The sequence below is a fragment of the Entelurus aequoreus genome, linkage group LG12 (genome assembly GCF_033978785.1).
Source record: "Entelurus aequoreus isolate RoL-2023_Sb linkage group LG12, RoL_Eaeq_v1.1, whole genome shotgun sequence".
In the NCBI taxonomy this organism is placed as follows: Eukaryota; Metazoa; Chordata; class Actinopteri; order Syngnathiformes; family Syngnathidae; genus Entelurus; species Entelurus aequoreus.
Window position 1 is genome coordinate 56,332,313 of NC_084742.1, and position 20,221 is coordinate 56,352,533.

General features: G+C 36.5%; 1 protein-coding gene across 2 annotated transcripts in view; it reads right to left on the reverse strand.

The window, feature by feature from the left end:
• Window positions 1-18,223, reverse strand: part of LOC133662354 (zinc finger protein 271-like) — a 39,253-nt gene extending 21,030 nt beyond the window's left edge. The window contains exons 1-8 of one of the 2 annotated variants that reach the window (XM_062066281.1): window positions 16,821-18,223; window positions 11,775-11,888; window positions 9,801-9,947; window positions 6,389-9,716; window positions 1,488-1,690; window positions 1,318-1,416; window positions 1,167-1,241; window positions 984-1,094 (exon numbers count right to left, since the gene is read on the reverse strand). In XM_062066281.1, the coding sequence (XP_061922265.1) occupies window positions 984-1,094; window positions 1,167-1,241; window positions 1,318-1,416; window positions 1,488-1,690; window positions 6,389-6,422 (522 nt within the window). In that variant the 5' untranslated portion in view covers window positions 6,423-9,716; window positions 9,801-9,947; window positions 11,775-11,888; window positions 16,821-18,223. The remainder of the gene's footprint in view (window positions 1-983; window positions 1,095-1,166; window positions 1,242-1,317; window positions 1,417-1,487; window positions 1,691-6,388; window positions 9,717-9,800; window positions 9,948-11,774; window positions 11,889-16,820) is intronic. The other variant, XM_062066280.1, reaches the window with a different exon arrangement.
• Between the last annotated feature and the right edge of the window lie 1,998 nt (window positions 18,224-20,221).

The window sequence follows — 20,221 nt, forward strand, 5'->3', positions numbered from 1 at the left end:
TGTGTATAAGGACTGCAAAATGGCACCCATTAGCAGACATAGTATCTGGTGTTTTGTTTCACAATATTAAGCAACAGCAACTTTTCTTACCTTCTGGTACCTGCTGTGTATTTGAGATCTGCATAAGTCCTGAAAATTTGGGCAGGACCGCCATTGTAGTCGATAAGCTTCTCCTTATTCTCTATCTTCTTGTTATGGGACATTCATCCTCCGCTGTTGCCATTTCTAATATAAAGTAGTGTAAAGTTCTTACTTATATCTGTCCGTAAACTCGCCATGAAAGCACTAAAACATACCGGTGTAGTGAGTTTACATTATTCACCCAAGGGACTTTAGTTATTAGAGAGTTCCGGTCGGACGGTTATTCACAGGACACATTTCCGGCGTTGTTGTTTCCGGATGAGGAGATGCTGCTCCTGAAGTAAAGTGTGAATGTCATTAAAACAGTTAGCGCCATCTTTTGACACTTCTTCCACTCCCGTCCTTGCACGCTACACCGCTACAACAAAGATGACGGGGAGAAGACGCTGCCGAAGGTGAGCCACGTAAATAAGACCGCCCACAAAACGCCGCATCCTGAAGCGACTGTTAGAAAGCGGCTTGAAGATGATCTGTAAAACATCATCTATGCAACATTTTGACAAAAAAAACACCATTACATGTTATGTAGACCACAAGGAAGTCTTTTACATTTATATGACTCCTTTAATGCACCCTATAATCCGGTGCGCCTTATATATGAAAAAAGATCGAAAATAGACCATTCATCGGGAGTGCGCTTTATAATCCGGTGCGCCCTATGGTCCGGAAAATACGGTAGTTCCTATTTTATTGTTATGATTAAGAAAATGTTGAAACAATAACAAGCATTGGTAAGGATTGCTCTCTTTGCTATTTTGCTAAAACAGAACCCATTTTTAGAAAACAAGTTTCAAGCACAATAGTACTGTAGTTTTTGTAGTTTTGTTAACTGCATTTCTCACCTGCTCGAGGTCAGGAACCGGCAACAGCTCAGTTAGCCGACAGAGGAACTCCCAAAACAGTGTCTGCAAGTCCTTGTCATACTCCGTTCCATATTGAGCAGGGAACACCTCCTTTGCAGCAAAACATGTCAGTAGTATTCAAGCTTGTCCAGAATAGCGGACATGACACTGATGATGTCTCACCAAGAAGAAGTGTTGTCTCTCTTCGGGGTCTTTTAGCAGAAGCTGGATTAACTCCAGAAAGTGCATCATGGCTTCCTGCAACGTCGTGTAATAACGGGATTCACATTATAAGACTCAAAAAGGCAAACATTGGCATTTTAATGGTTCTTACATCTCCCACAGGAGGGGGTTGCAGTTTCATCGTGTTCAGGAGAGACAAAATAAAGTCAGGTTGCAAGGATTGGTCACTTCTGCATAACTGGAGTAGATACTAAAGGATGGAATACAAATCATGACGACACAAGTGGAATGACAACAAATGTTACTTATTGTCTGGCTCACCCTGGCTCTTAAACCCAGGTTGAGTTGCATCCGGTGCTTGTCCATCAGCAGCTCCGGGACCATGTCCATCACCAAGGAGACAAATTCGGCCACCTCCCAGTAACTCATGACGTCCCGTTTCTTCAATATTTGCCACATGGAGGCCGACAGGAGCTGCAGAGGTGGCACCAGCAGGCGGAGCGAGGCCAGAGGTAACGGACTTGCTGGAAAACACATTAGAAAGGTCTCACTTGTTTAATGCAGGGAAACAATAAGATGTACCCAAGACATGTTTGTATGGTCTGTGGAAGCATCAAGGAAGGTGTAAGAAGAATGTCAGGTTCAAACACTGATGACATCTGTTAATCAGACAAGAAGCAAGGAATCATGCAGACACAGAGTTCAATTTAGCTCACGAGGAGAATGCATGGAGCTGCACCCTTAGTCACAGTCTCCCCCTACGCTCTAAGGTTCAGCTCTTGCGTCCCTCTATTTATTCAGGAGTTCCACAGTCAACAACACTAAGGCCGCCTCTAAAAGGAGTGGTCACATATATTATGCAAAGCAGGTCCAGGACGCACAATATGTGACGGAATGTGCTGGGGGCCTTGTGATTTCGCCTTGTCCCCGCTTCGTCTGCGTGTTGGCATCTTATCTTCGTTGAGGTCCTGGAAGTCTCTGCTTCGTCTGCGTGCTGTCATCTTATCTTCGTTGAGGTCGTTGAAGTCCTTGGCTGTTACCGGGCTAAAACAAAGATAACATCTACGGCTGAGGCCACCCCTCAGACAAGAAGTCTTTGTCCTTGCACAGATTAGAAAAGTCCAACTTGAGCACAATAGCTAAATAATTAAAGCAACGGACTTTAAGCATACTAAAGTTAGTGTGACAATATATACATAATTATTGTAACAAGAATTATCCAAAACCAGGGTAGAATTGCTATCAGCCGGAGGGAGCAAAAAGGATCTGAAAAAGAATAGTATTTACTTTTATTTTATCATTTTGCGCTTCATTTTGCTCAAACAGGTTTTTTGTTGATGCTGTCAAATTATCCTATAATGTATTTAAATTGGCCATCCATCCATCTTCCTCCGCTTATCCGAGGGCGGGTTGCGGGGGCAGCAGCCTAAGCAGAGAGGCCCAGACTTTCCTCTCTCCAGCCACTTTGTCCAGATCCTACCACGGGATCTCGAGTTGTTCCCAGGCCAGCTGGGAGACATAGTCCCCCCAACGTATCCCGGGACTTTACCGTGGCCTCCTACCGGTCGGACGTGCCCGAAACACCTTCCCAGAGAGGCGTCCGGGGGGAATCCTGACAAGATGCCCGATCCACCAGATCTGGCTCCTCTCAATGTGGTGGAGCAGCGGCTTTACTTTGAGCTCCTCCCGGATGACAGAGCTTTTTACCCTGTCTGTAAGGAAGAGCCTTGCCACCCGAAAGAGGAAACTAATTTGGGAGGCTTTTACCCGTGATCTTGTCCTTTCAGTCATAGCCCAAAGCTCATGACCATAATTTCATGTAAATTTAGAGCTTTGCCCTCTGGCTCAGCTCCTTGTTCACCATGACGGACCGCTACAGGGTCTGCATGACTGCAGACGCCGCACCGATCCACTATTCTCTCACCCGTGAGTAAGACTATGGGGTACTTGAACTCTTTCACTTGGGGCAGGATCCCCTCCCCAACCCCGAGATGGTCCTTCACCCTTTTCCGGGCAAGAGTCATGGACTTGGAAGTGCTAATTCTCACTTGAGTCACTTCACAATCAGCAGCAAACCAATCCAGTGAGAGCTGAAGATCCTGGCCAGATGAAGCCAGCAGAACCATATCATCCGCAAAAAGAGACCTAATCTTGCAGTCACCAAACCGGATCCCCTCGACACCCTGACTGCGCGTAGAAATTCTGTCCTTGAAAGTTGTGAACAGAATCGGTGACTAGGGCAGCCCAACACTCACTGGAAATGGTTCCAACTTACTGTCAGCAATGTAAGCCAAGCTCTGACACTGATCATACTAGGGGAGCGGACCGCCACAATCAGACAGTCCGATACCCCATACTCTCTGAGCACTCTCCACAGGACTTCCCGGGGGACACGGTCGAATGCCTTCTCCAAGTCCACAAAGCACATGTAGACTGGTTGGGCAAACTCCCATGAACCCTGCCATGATCCTGCCAAGAGTATAGCGCTGGTCCACAGTTCCGTGACGAGGACGAAAACCACACTGATCCGCCTGAATCCGAGGTTCTACTATCCGGCGTCTCCAGTACACCTGAATAGACCTTCCCGTGGAGTCTGAGGAGTGTGATCCCACGATAGTTGGAACCCCCACTCCGGTTACAGTTCTTAAAGAGGAACCACCACCTCGGTCTGCCAATCCAGAAGCACCGCCCTCAATGTCCACGCAATGCTGCAGAGTCTTGTCAACCAAGGCAGCCCCACAGCATCCAGAGCCTTAAAGGACTCTGGGTAGATCCCGTCTGCCCGCGGGGCCCTGCCATCAAGGAGTTTTTTAACTTTCTCGGCAACCTCAACAACAGAAAAAGGAGAGTCCACTACAGAATCCCCAGGCACTGATTCCTCACAGGAAGACGAGATAATGTATTTAACAATGTTAAATTGTAGAGAAATAAATGAGTTGATACAAATAGTTTGTTTGACTCAAATCTTTGTTTTATTCTGATAAAAATCTTGATCCACATATTAAAAAGGTACAAATCACAAAATCATGTAATGATCCTAAAATATCGGCGGTATTGGCTCTGTATTTAGTTGGTATCAGTCAGATGAAAAGCTATAGTACAGGTTGTATTCACCTGACGTCACGTCCGGCTAGTTAACAATGCGAGGCGAGCAGTCTTTTGTCCACGCGTTCTCTCCTTTGATTTGCGTTGTTTTAGGCTGTTGGAACTGTTTAAATCTTGAAAAGGACAAAAGTTTCTTCAAAGTTCCTCGAGAAGTAATCAAGAAGGGCGAAAGATGTCAAGATTTTACAAAAGACGACAAGAAAAGGGGCACATACTCCAGTCGAAGATCGCACGGGTTTGCAGTGATCACTGCGTTAAAGGTTTGTTTGATATACTTTTAACGTTTAGCATTTGCCATTGAAGTATCATCTTTGTATTTTATCTTGTTTCGTAGTTCGTAAAACACACAAGTGTTTCAAAGAGTGCCACCTCAGCGAGTCTAAATAAAAAAAAACATGAACGTGAGCAAAATCTAAAAGAGTTAAGCTTTAACTAAAGGCAACAATCATAAATGAATCTTTTAGCACGTACACAATGTTGACATCTATAGTTATATTTTGATGAACAATCAAATGAATATTTTAGCACGTACACAATGTTGACATCTATAGTTATATTTTGATAAATAATCATAAATGAATCGTTCAGTACATACACAATGTTGACATCTATAGTTATATCTTGATAAACAATCATAAATGAATCTTTCAGCACATACACAATGTTGACATCTATAGTTATATCTTGATAAACAATCATAAATTAATCTTTCAGCATATACACAATGTTGACATCTATACTTATATTTTGATAAACAATCATAAATGAATCGTTCAGCACATACACAATGTTGACAGCTATAGTTGTATTTTGATAAACAACCATAAATGAATCTTTCAGCACATACACAATGTTGACATCTATAGTTATATTTTGATGAAACAATCATACATGAATCGTTCAGCACATACACAATGTTGACAGCTATAGTTGTATTTTGATAAACAATCATAAATGAATCTTTCAGCACATACACAATGTTGAAATCTATAGTTATATCTTGATAAACAATCATAAATGAATCTTTCAGCACATACACAATATTGACATCTATAGTTATATTTTGATAAACAATCATAAATGAATCTTTCAGCACATACACAATGTTGACATCTATAGTTATATTTTGATGAACAATCAAATTAATCTTTTAGCACGTACACAATGTTGACATCTATAGTTATATTTTGATAAACAATTATAAATGAATCGTTCAGTACATACACAATGTTGACATCTATAGTTATATTTTGATAAACAATCATAAATGAATCGTTCAGCACATACACAATGTTGACATCTATAGTTATATATTGATAAACAATCATAAATGAATCTTTCAGCACATACATAATGTTGACATCTATAGTTATATTTTGATAAACAATCATAAATGAATCGTTCAGCACATACACAATGTTGACAGCTATAGTTGTATTTTGATAAACAATCATAAATGAATCTTTCAGCACATACACAATGTTGAAATCTATTGTTATATCTTGATAAACAATCATAAATGAATCTTTCAGCACATACACAATATTGACATCTATAGTTATATTTTGATAAACAATCATAAATGAATCGTTCAGCACATACACAATGTTGACAGCTATAGTTGTATTTTGATAAACAACCATAAATGAATCTTTCAGCACATACACAATGTTGACATCTATAGTTATATTTTGATGAACAATCAAATTAATCTTTTAGCACGTTTAAAAGTTAAAAGTTTATGAGTTTTAACATCAAATATGTTGTCTTTGTAGTGCATTCAATTGAATATGGGTTGAAAAGGATTTGCAAATCATTGTATTCCGTTTATATTTACATATAACACAATTTCCCAACTCATATGGAAACGGGGTTTGTACTTTATATAGGCAGGTTAATGACAAACTATATCGACTTAAAACACATAAATATATCATTAATTTGTTTTAAGACGGTTGTCCTTCCTGACGCAAACCTGGTCGGGATTCGAACCCCAACCCTTTGCCATGCAAGGCAGAAGCATGCCTCATTACACCACCAGTTAGCGACAAGCTCAACCCCAGAAAATACACTATAGTCCATTTAAATGGAATGTTTCTGACATATTTTCAACCAACCTTTGGAAAATGTGGCGGAGACATTGGTGTCCATCTTCTTGTTGACAAGTTGCAATAGTTAGCCTGCTAGCTAGCGGCTCCAACACTAAGTCATTACAAACTCGTCCCTTGACAAAGAACTGGGCCTGAGTACCGGATAAAAAAAACGTTCAAGTTCCGAATACGTGGACTCTAAATAAACATAAATGTATCCAAACAATAAGTTTTAAGTTGAAAGTCATCGATGTTGTGTAGTGTGGATCTTCTTCGCTGGGGATATTGACCATCACCCATGCTACTTGTTGCAGTACCGCCACCTGCTGGTAGATATTGGAACTGCTCATTAAATACAGTCGTGGTCAAAAGTGCACATACACTTGTAAAGTTAAAGTTAAAGTACCAATGATTGTCACACACACACTAGGTGTGGTGAAATTTGTCCTCTGCATTTGACCCATCCCCTTGGGGAGCAGTGGGCAGCAGCGGCGCCGCGCCCGGGAATCATTTTTGGTGATTTAACCCCCAATTCCAACCCTTGATGCTGAGTGCCAAGCAGGGAGGTAATGGGTCGCATTTTTATAGTCTTTGGTATGACTCGGAGAACATCATCTCATGGCTGTCTTGAGTTTCCAATAATTTCTACAACTCTTTTTTTTTTTTTTGTGATAGAGTGATTGGAGCACATACTTGTTGGTCACAAAAAAACATTCATGAAGTTTGCTTCTTTTATGAATTTATTATGGGTCTACTGAAAATGTGCTGGGTCAAAAGTATACGTACAGCAATGTTAATATTTGCTTACATGTCCCTTGGCAAGTTTCACTGCAATAAGGCGCTTTTGGTAGCCATCCACAAGCCCCTGCTTGAATTTTTGACCACTCCTCTTGACAAAATTGGTGCAGTTCAGCTAAATGTGTTGGTTTTCTGACATGGACTTGTTTCTTCAGCATTGTCCACACACGTTTAGGTCAGGACTTTGGGAAGGCCATTCTAAAACCTTCATTCTAGCCTGATTTAGCCATTGCTTTACCACTTTTGACATGTGTTTGGGGTCATTGTCCTGTTGGAACACCCAACTGCGCCCAAGACCCAACCTCCGGGCTGATGATTTTAGCTTGTCCTGAAGAATTTGGAGGTAATCCTCCTTTTTAATTGTCCCATTTACTCTCTGTAAAGCACCAGTTCCATTGGCAGCAAAACAAGCCCAGAGCATAATACTACCACCACCATGCTTGACGGTAGGTGTGGTGTTCCTGGGATTAAAGGCCTCACCTTTTGTCCTCCAAACATATCGCTGGGTATTGTGGCCAAAAAGCTCCATTTGTGTTTCACCTGACCACAGAACTTTCCTCCAGAAGGTCTTATCTTTGTCCATGTTTTAAAAAAATTCCAAATAATGCACTTTGTGAAAGTCAAAGTATAGTATTTCCCATAGTTGTAGTGGGTATCAGGATTATCTCAGGGAGAGCAAGTCCCAAATTCCAAGATGCCGTTTTGAGGCATGTTAAAAAAAATAATGCACTTTGTGACTTCAATAATAAATATGGCAGTGCCATGTTGGCATTTTTTTCCATAACTGGAGTTGAAGTTGCTCTCTTATTTTTGAAAACATTTATTTTAATTGATTGATTGAAACTTGTATTAGTAGATTGCACAGTACAGTACATATTCCGTACAATTGACCACTAAATGGTAACACCCCAATAAGTTTTTCAACTTGTTTAAGTCGGGGTCCACGTTAATCAATTCATGGTAAAGTTACATTGTTTAATGCATCCAGCGGGGCATCATAACAAAATTAGGCATCATAATGTGTTAATGTAATAATCCACGACTGTATATATCGGTATCGGTTGATATCGGAATCGGTAATTAAGAGTTGGACAATATCGGAATATCGGCAAAAAAGCCATTATCGGACATCCCTACTTGTGAGTGTTGATGACACAGCTTTGCAACAGTTGATATTTTAGTTTCAAGCATGTTTTACTCAATATAGGTCATCAAATCTCAGCAACAAGCTGTAATATCTTACTGAGATCATTTAGGACCAAAACACTTAAAACAAGTAAAACACTCTAACATAAAATCTGCTTAGAGAGAAGAATTATCTTACAGTGTTTCCCACACATTCATTTATTTGTTGCGGCCCGCCACGAAAGAATTAAGGCCGCCACAAAAAAATAAAAAAAAAATAAAATTAAAAAAAAAATGTTTTAAATTTTTTTTTTTTTTTTTTTGTGTCCTGTCAAGCTTCTCAGGCAAATTATATAGTTGATGTAGATGCCCATATTGGCTGTTCAGATTTACTTTACAAAAGAGAAGTGTAGGATCAAGATTTTTGGAGCTCTTTGTTCAGTGGATCAGATGTTTGATGAAGCTCTGTGTCTATCTACCACCACTACTGTTTTCCGTTTATTTGTTACTGACTGTGGCAGGACACTTCTGGTTCTGTTTCACTTTATGTTGCTGATAAATAATATGGTTGTAGTAGTAGGCTAAAGTAAAATTATTTAGTATGCACTAATTAAAGGGGCAAAGCTTTAAGAGACATTTTAGCTTTTATATTTTTATAAGATATATTTTTTGTAAGAACCACAATTAATAAATATATTTCAGTGAATAACTTATTGTCAAATTGTTCAAATCTGTATATAAATATGTACATAAAGTGTTGTAATTATACTGTAAAATGGATGGATGGATGGACGTTTAAAACAAAACTGTTATTATCAATTAGTAAGTATACATTTTTTGAGCCTTTTTAGAGAAAATCATATCATTGTAGCAAATTATGCAAATTACTTGATGATGTCATGGGGTCCACGCCCATAACCACGCCCCCACCACCACAGGTATCTTGGCAGTTTATGGGAAACACTGTCTTATCAGACAGAAAATAAGCAAATATCACCCTTATTTGAGATATTTCATCTTACTTAGATTTCAGTTTTTGCAGTGTGGATGTTACAGAAAGTATGAGAATGTGTGAGCTGCTGCCTCACCTTCTTTACTTATACAATCATCTCCTAATTGTCAAATTATTTACATAATGTTTAATTAAATACAGCCAAATAAATGCCCTGTCAGATATAAAAACATATTGTTTAAAAAAAAAGCAGATACAGATATATATGAAAATGCCAAATATCGGCGTTGATAATCGGCTCAGCCGATAATGGGTCTCTCTCTAATGTACAGCATATTAGTGTGCAAAAGGTGACTTTTCAGCGCTGAACAAGGTCCCAGGGTATGGAAGGTCCAAAAAGACGGTTTGTGGTCGATGCAGATGCAAAATATTCTTCCCCAGGTGCACTAGATGACTCGTCAATCTGACAGGAGGGAGGAGCTTAAGAGACAATTAAAAAAGAAATAAAAAAATTGTCAGTTTTGTTTTTGCATTTTTTTAAAAATGTAAATGTTGACGAGTAACCTTTCTGGACTTTCTTCCAGGCGTGCGGGTCTTTGAGAGCCTCTCTGACTTTGTTGTCCAACTTCTTACATCTCAGCACGACAAAGAGAGCTAAACACAGCTGGAGGGCAAAGGTCAGCACGCCCAGCAGCAGGATGGTGTTTGTGTCTGTGGAGGGGGGTTGGGGGGGGGGGGGGAAGGGGCATAACTCCTAATTCAGCATTGAAATGTACGAAACCCCAAAAGCAGTGAAGTTGTCACGTTGTGTAAATGGTGAATAAAAAGAGAATACAATGATTTGCAAATCCCTTTCAACTTATATTCAATTGAATAGACTGCAAAGACAAGATATTTCATGTTCACACTGGTAAACGTTATTTTTTTGCAAGTACTCATTAACTTAGCAACACATTGCAAAAAAGGGGCATTTTTACCACTGTGTTACATGGCCTTTCCTTTTAACAACACTCAGTAAAGGTTTGGGAACTGAGGAGACACATTTTTGAAGCATAATTCTTTCCCATTCTTGCTTGATGTACAGCTTAAGTTGTTCAACAGTCCGGGGGTCTCCCTTGTGCTATTTTAGGCTTCATAATGTGCCACACATTTTCAATGGGAGACAGGTCTGGACTACAGGCAGGCCAGTCTAGTACCCACACTCTTTTACTACGAAGCCGCGCTGTTGTAACACGTGGCTTGGGATTGTCTTGCTGAAATAAGCAGGGGCGTCCATGATAACGTTGCTTGGATGGCACAACATATGTTGCTCCAAAACCTGTATGTACCTTTCAGCATTAATGGTGCCTTCACAGATGTGTAAGTTACCCATGTCTTGGGCACCAATACAGCCCCATACCATCACACATGCTGGCTTTTACACTTTGCGCCTAGAACAGTCCGGATGGTTCTTTTCCTCTTTGGTCCGGAGGACACGACGTCCACAGTTTCCAGAAACAATTTGAAATGTGGACTCGTCAGACCACAGAACACTTTTCCACTTTGCATCAGACAATCTTAGATGAGCTTGGGCCCAGCGAAGCCGGCGGCGTTTCTGGGTGTTGTTGATAAATGGATTCCACTTTGCATAGTAGAGTTTTAACTTGCACTTATAGATGTAGTGACCAACTGTAGTTACTGACAGTGGTTTTATGAAGTATTCCTGAGCCCATGTGGTGATATCCTTGAACAACTTAAGCTGTACATCAAGCAACACTGATGTCGGTTTTAGATGCAGTACCGCCTGAGGGATTGAAGCTCACGTGCAGTGATTTCTCCAGATTCTCTGAACCTTTTGATGATATTACAGAGCGTAGATGGTGAAATCCCTAAATTCCTTGCAATAGCTGGTTGAGAAATGTTGTTCTTAAACAATTTGCTCAGGCATTTGTTAACAAAGTGGTGACCTTCGCCCGTCCTTGTTTGTGAATGACTGAGCATTTCATGGAAGCTGCTTTTTATTCCCAATCATGGCACCCACCTGTTCCCAATTAGCCTGTTCACCTGTGGGATGTTCCAAATAAGTGTTTAATGAGCATTCCTCAACTTTCTCAGTCTTTTTTGCCACTTGTGCCAGCTTTTTTGAAACATGTTGTAGGCATCAAATTCCAAATGAGCTAATATTTGCAAAAAATTAACAAAGTTTTCCAGTGTGAACATGAAATATCTTGTCTTTGCAGTCTATTCAATTGAATATAAGTTGAAAAGGATTTGCAAATCATTGTATTCTGTTTTTATTTACCATTTACACAACATACCAACTTCACTGCTTTTGGGTTTTGTATATATGTAGGCCCTATTTTAGCCCAATGTGGCCCCCAAGTGTTAATTATTCAGTCAGGGTTCAAAGGTCCTTGTAAATGTTCCATGTTGTTGGAGGTAGAAACAAAAACAACAGTAAATGTTGTTAATTATCAACATGGTCCAACTGAACAAACAAAATGAAGCCTTCGTCGTCTTTGCACAGACATATTTTCCACGTTTAAGTGCATTTCTCACGTTGAAAGGACTCACAGGCGGAAGATTCATGCGGCGTGGACTCCCAGTGGGAGACGTCAGGTGATGAGAAGTCCTGGGTCAAGTTCTGCTTCTGGATCAGACCCATTTGAAGACCTTCATGAGCACAGTCATGGTCACTGTGTGTATGCAAGTAGTGTACTGACACAATATATTACATTCAAAGTACTTTTACACCAGCTTGTTTTTATTGGCAATCTGCACTGTAAATAATTAAATCTGTATATTTCTGATGATTTTTTAATGTGTTTGTGTCGTGTAAATTGAAAAACTGTACCACATTTATTATTTTTACAGTAAAATTCTGATGACTGAGCTGCCAGTTTTTTACCTTAAAATCTATCTACTTTAAAAAAAAAACCATATTCTGCTTATTAAAAATATTAATTAATAACATAATAATACAATTAATAACATAAATTAATAACATACATTTTAAATATTACACTAGGGTAAACCCTCGTTTATTGCTGTTAATTGGTTCCGGGCCTGACCGTGGTGAATTAATTGCTGTGAAGTAGTAGTTATAAATTGAATATTTTCATAGCGAGAGTATACAAAAATAAGTTTATGACTTTTTAAATGGGTTTTTAACACTATAAGAGCCTTCTAGACATGAAACAACAGCTTTTAGTCACCTCTACACTCTGTCTGAGGCTGGGCCAATCAGACGTCACGATACTGAACAGCTCTGATTGGTTTGGATCTCATCCAGTATTTATATTTGTTATATTTTCTTTCATTTAGCCATCACGTTGGTTGAAAATGACTAATTGAGGCAAAAAATATATAGAATATTTAACGTGACCCGTCATATTAAATAAAGTGACCCGTCATATTATTTAATGTGACCCGCCATATTATTTAATGTGACCCTGTGACCCGCCATATTATTTAATGTGACCCTGTGACCCGCCATATTATTTAATGTGACCCGTCATATTAAATAAAGTGACCCGCCATAATATTTAATGTGACCCGCCATATTATTCAACGTGACCCGTCATATTAAATAAAGTGGCCCGTCGTATTATTTAATGTGACCCGTCATATTATTTAATGTGACCCGCCATATTATTTAATGTGACCCGCCATTTTATTAAAGGTGACCTGCCATATTATTTAATGTGACCCGCCATATTATTTAATGTGACCCGCCATATTATTTAATGTGACCAGCCATAATATTTAAGGTGACCCACCATATTATTTAATGTGACCCGTCATATTAAATAAAGTGACCCGCCATAATATTTAATGTGACCCGCCATATTATTTAACGTGACCCGTCATATTAAATAAAGTGACCCGTCATATTATTTAATGTGACCCGTCATATTATTTAATGTGACCCGCCATATTATTTAATGTGACCCGCCATTTTATTAAAGGTGACCTGCCATATTATTTAATGTGACCCGCCATATTATTTACTGTGACCCGCCATATTATTTAATGTGACCCGTCATATTAAATAAAGTGACCCGCCATATTATTTAATGTGACTCGTCATATTATTTAATGTGACCCGCCATATTATTTAATGTGACCCGCCATTTTATTTAAGGTGACCCGCCATATTATTTAATGTGACCCGCCATATTATTTAATGTGACCCGCGATATTATTTAATGTGACCTGCCATAATATTTAAGGTGACCCGCCATATTATTTAATGTGACCCGCCATATTATTTAATGTGACCTGCCATAATATTTAATGTGACCCGCCATAATACTTAATGTGACCTGCCATATTATTTAATGTGACCTGCCATATTAATTAATGTGACCTGCTATATTATTTAATGTGACCTGTCAATATTATTTAATGTGACCCGCCATATTATTTAATGTGACCCGCCATATTATTTAATGTGACCCGCTATTTTATTTATATTGACCCGCAATAATATTTAATGTGACCCGCCATATTATTTAATGTGACCTGCCATATTATTTAATGTGACCCACCATATTATTTAACGTGACCCGCCATTCTATTTAATGTGACCCGCCATATTATTTATTGTGACCCGCTATTTTATTTATTGTGACCCGCCATATTAATTAATGTGACCTGCTATATTATTTAATGTGACCCACCATATTATTTAATATGACCCGCCACATCATTTTATGTGGCAAACAAAAAGCAAAAAAAAAGTACTGCATCCAATTGCATATGTTGCCATATATATATATATATATATATATATATATATATATATATATATATATATATATATATATATATATATATATATATATATATATATATATATATATATATATATATATATATATATATATATATATATATATATATATATATATATATGCTTGAAGACACAACACAAATGCAGCCTTGTGTTTGACATCATGTTAGAAATGTTATCTCCATACAACCTGGGAAACAAAATCAAATCACTTTACTCACAGCTGGTAAACATGAGGACTGACATTGTGTCTATGGTTTCATCTTTAATCTAATCTAATCTAATCTAATTTACCTAATACACAACCTAATGTATAAAGGTTAAAGGGGGCGTGTCCTGAGAGAGCCAATCATCACATTGTTTTTTTCTATTGCAGTGCAACTACTAAACTCTTTATTCTACTTGTTTATGTTGCTTTCTTGTGAGTATTACAATCAGTATTATATTATAGTATTACAATCAGTATTATATTACAGTATTATAGTATTACAATCAGTATTATATAATAGTATTACAATCAGTATTATAACAGTATTATATTATAGTATTACAATCAGTATTATATTACAGTATTATAGTATTACAATCAGTATTATATAATAGTATTACAATCAGTATTATAACAGTATTATATTATAGTATTACAATCAGTATTATAACAGTATTATATTATAGTATTACAATCAGTATTATAACAGTATCATATTATAGTATTACAATCAGTATTATAACAAACTTTATTGATCCACAAGGGAAATTGTTCTACACAGTAGCTCAGTTACAAAGGTTGGAAAGTATAAGGATGGAAAGGATAATGCAGGTATAAAGTAGACTAAAAATGTACCATATTAGCAATATAAAATATAACATATTAATTTCCCCTTAGGGATTAATAAATTACTTCTGATTCTGATATATGTAATATTTACATGTTATATATTCAGTATACATTATATACTGATATAATATAATATCATAATATATATATTTTAAATATATTATATTATGTATTCTTTAAAAATAAATAATATACTAAAAATCTAATATAATATAGTAATATATAATTTTAAAATATATTATATTTTATATTATTAAAAATATAATATAATATAATCAGTGTATGTTATATACTGTATATATAATATCTAAATATTACATATTTGTTATAGTTTATGTTGCCACTATGGTACATTTTTAGTTTACTTTACATCCTGAATTATCCTTTCCATCCTTACCCTTTCCATCCTTTGTAACTGAGCTACTGTGTGGAACAATTTCCCTTGTGGATCATTAAAGTTTGTCTAAGTTTATAACAGTATTATATTACAGTATTACAATCAGTATTATAACAGTCTTACATTATAAAATGAAAATGAAAATGTTTTTTTTTATATAAAATACTGTCTGTTCTTTTAATTTTTTTTAATCTTTGTTTGTTTAATATTCATTGTAAAGTTCAGCTGTTTTTTCAGTGGGGCCTTGGCTCCACTGCAAGCATGAATAAATAAAGTCAAGTCAAGTCATAGTATTACAATCAGTATTATATAATAGTATTACAATCAGTATTACAACCAGTATTATATTATAGTATTACAATCAGTATTACAACCAGTATTATATTATAGTATTACAATCAGTATTATATTATAGTATTATAATCAGTATTATAACAGTATTATATTATAGTATTACAATCAGTATTATATTATAGTATTACAATCAGTATTACAACCAGTATTATATTATAGTATTACAATCCGTATTATATTATAGTATTACAATCAGTAATATAACAGTATTATATTATAGTATTACAATCAGTATTATATTATAGTATTACAATCAGTATTATAGCAGTATTATATTATAGTATTACAATCAGTATTATAACAGTATATATTATAGCATTACAATCAGTATAATATTATAGTATTACAATCAGTATTATAACAGTATTATATAATAGTATTACAATCAGTATTATAACAGTATTACATTTTAGTATTACAATCAGTATTATAACAGTATTATATTATAGTATTATAATCAATATTATAACAGTATTATATAATAGTATTACAATCAGTATTATAAAAGTATTATATTCTAGTATTACAACCAGTATTATAACAGTATTATATTATAGTATTACGATCAGTATTATAACAGTATTATATTATAGTATTACAATCAGTATTATAACAGTATTATATTATAGTATTACAATCAGTATTATAACAGTATTATAACAGTATTACATTTTAGTATTACAATCAGTATTATAACAGTATTATATTATAGTATTACAATCAGTATTATAACAGTATTATATAATAGTATTACAATCAGTATTATAAAAGTATTATATTCTAGTATTACAACCAGTATTATAACAGTATTATATTCTAGTATTACAACCAGTATTATAACAGTATTATATTCTAGTATTACAACCAGTATTATAACAGTATTATATTATAGTATTACAATCAGTATTATAACAGTATTATATTATAGTATTACAATCAGTATTATAAGAGTATTATATTATAGTATTACAGTTTATTTCTGTGAAGGTTTAGACTTGCCAATTCTGAAGCAACTTGTTAAACTTCAAGGAACTTTGACCTTTACTGAGTAACTTCAAAACATTTGATTAAAAAGTAAACACAAGTGCATGATTGATTTACTACAATTAAATCTGCATAATATTAATAACTAGATGTATTTATTCACACCTTTTCAGCCAGGTAGATAGTTTAGAACGCTGCAACCACTAAAATAATACCAAAAGTAAAGTTTTTCCTCACCTGGATAGCCAAGTGGCGCTCGCTCCTTCCTGTCCCGGCAAGCGTTGGCGAGTCCGCTCACGTCTCCTCATTAGTGAACTTTGTGTCCCTGCTGGCTCCGCATGAGGTCTTCCTCCTTGGCCAGCTGCAGCCTCGCATTCACCGCACGCGCTCAGTCCGCCGGGCGTTGGATTAAGAAGAAAAAGAAGAATACGCGTGCAATAAGTCAGCTATCCAGAGGACCTTGTCCAGGTTCCTGCCGGGTTGGGCCTTGGTGCGCGTTCATGGTGCATAGTAAACAAAAAACCTCCCTGTCACTTTGCCCCCGCACACACTTTCAACAACGCTTGATTATTTGGGCTTGAATTTTCTCTTATCAAGTGTTTATAGGCCGTTTCATGCGTTGTTTTACTCGTTTTAACCTTCACTTTGTTATTTTGATGCCATTCTGAAGGATCCATTTTTTTGTGAATACACTCGTATATTGCTATTAATTGGTTACAGACATCCATCCATCCATTTTCTACCGCTTGTCCCTTTTGGACGTGATGAATTCATTTCCGCAAAGTAGGAATCATTGTTTATAAAACTAATGTTTACACTGCACACCCAATCTGTTTTGTTTTTTTTGCCCCTCAAGTGACACGGATGGGATTTTTCTGCCAGTCTTGTTGAAGGACCGGAAATGACGTGTGCGCTGTCCACATGTTACGTACATTGCGTAAGTTGTTTGCGTACGTGACTTGAAAAATAAAGCTAACGTACAAACCCCCGTTTCCATATGAGTTGGGAAATTGTGTTAGATGTAAATATAAACGGAATACAATGATTTGCAAATCATTTTCAACCCATATTCAGTTGAATATGCTACAAAGACAACATATTTGATGCTCAAACTGATAAAAAAGAATTTTTTTTTGCAAATAATCATTAACTTTAGAATTTGATGCCAGCAACACGTGACAAAGAAGTTGGGAAAGGTTGCAATAAATACTGATAAAGTTGAGGAATGCTCATCAAGCACTTATTTCCATTTTATACCATTTTTTAACACTTTATGGATTTAATACGTTGTAAAGATTCTGAAATATTGTCGACATTAAAAATAAAAACAATTCTGGGCTCCTTGCTGTAGATTATAGTTGAGACATTTTTTTTCCAAGATGGCTGATACAATTTCTTCCTGGATGTTACAGAAAGTATGAGAATGTGTGAGCTGCTGCCTCACCTTCTTTACTTATAATCATCTCTTAATTGTCAAATTATTTACATAACGTTTGAATAAATATAGCCAAATAAATGCCCTGTCAGATATCAAAACATATTGTTTTAAAAAAAGCAGATACAGATATACAAACCCCGTTTCCATATGAGTTGGGAAATTGTGTTAGATGTAAATATAAACGGAATACAATGATTTGCAAATCATTTTCAACCCATATTCAATTGAATATGCTACAAAGACAACATATTTGATGTTCAAACTGATAAACTTTTTTTTTGTGCAAATAATCATTAACTTTAGAATTTGATGCCAGCAACACGTGACAAAGAAGTTGGGAAAAGTGGCAATAAATACTGATAAAGTTGAGGAATGCTCATCAAACACTTATTTGGAACATCCCACGGGTGAACAGGCAAATTGGGAACAGGTGGGTGCCATGATTGGGTATAAAAGTAGATTCCATGAAATGCTCAGTCATTCACAAACAAGGATGGGGCGAGGGTCACCACTTTGTCAACAAATGCCTGAGCAAATTGTTGAACAGTTTAAGAAAAACCTTTCTCAACCAGCTATTGCAAGGAATTTAGGGATTTCACCATCTACGCTCTGTAATATCATCAAAGGGTTCAGAGAATCTGGAGAAATCACTGCACGTAAGCAGCTAAGCCCGTGACCTTCGATCACTCAGGCTGTACTGCATCAACAAGTGACATCAGTGTGTAAAGGATATCACCACATGGGCTCAGGAACACTTCAGAAACCCACTGTCAGTAACTACAGTTGGTCGCTACATCTGTAAGGGCAAGTTAAAACTCTCTTATGCAAGGCGAAAACCGTTGATCAACAACACCCAGAAACGCCGTCGGCTTCGCTGGGCCTGAGCTCATCTAAGATGGACTGATACAAAGTGGAAAAGTGTTCTGTGGTCTGACGAGTCCACATTTCTAATTGTTTTTGGAAACTGTGGACGTCGTGTCCTCCGGACCAAAGAGGAAAAGAACCATCCGGATTGTTCTAGGCGCAAAGTTGAAAAGCCAGCATCTGTGATGGTATGGGGGTGTATTAGTGCCCAATACATGGGTAACTTACACATCTGTGAAGGCACCATTAATGCTGAAAGGTACATACAGGTTTTGGAGCAACATATGTTGCCATCCAAGCAACGTTACCATGGACGCCCCTGCTTATTTCAGCAAGACAATGCCAAGCCACGTGTTACATCAACGTGGCTTCATAGTAAAAGAGTGCGGGTACTAGACTGGCCTGCCTGTAGTCCAGACCTGTCTCCCATTGAAAATGTGTGGCGCATTATGAAGCCTAAAATAGCACAAGGGAGACCCCCGGACTGTTGAACAACTTAAGCTGTACATCAAGCAAGAATGGGAAATAATTCCACCTGAGAAGCTTCAAAAATGTGTCTCCAAACCTTTACTGAGTGTTGTTAAAAGGAAAGGCCATGTAACACAGTGGTGAACATGCCCTTTCCCAACTACTTTGGCACGTGTTGCAGCCATGAAATTCTAAGTTAATTATTATTTACCAAAAAAAAATAAAGTTTATGAGTTTAAACATCAAATATCTTGTCTTTGTAGTGCATTCAACTGAATATGGGTTGAAAAGGATTTGCAAATCATTGTATTCCGTTTATATTTACATCTAACACAATTTCCCAACTCATATGGAAACGGGGTTTGTAGATCCACGCTGATGTCTAACAGCCATAAAAACCGCAAATATATTACACTATATATATATATATATATATATATATATATATATATATATATATATATATATATATATATATATATATATATATATATATATATATATATATATATATATATATATATATATATATATATATCCATGCATACACTATAATAATGTTTTATTTTCTACGTAAAACTAGTCATTTTTAAAGGTATAGCAACTTTTATTTGACTTTGTAGTCGCGACTTCCTGATCATTTAGTTACTTCGATAAAGTGAAAACCATGGAAGCTGACTGGGAGGAAGTCGCTAGTACTACAAAATAAAATACAAGTCGCAACACCTTATAAACGAGTGTTTTTTTTACGTGAAAGTAAATGAAAGTAATATAGAGTATGAACGGGTGTAAATAGTGTAATATATTTGGTATGGGTGTAATCTTTATATGGCTGTTAAATTAGAGGAGACACGGACATCAGTGTGGA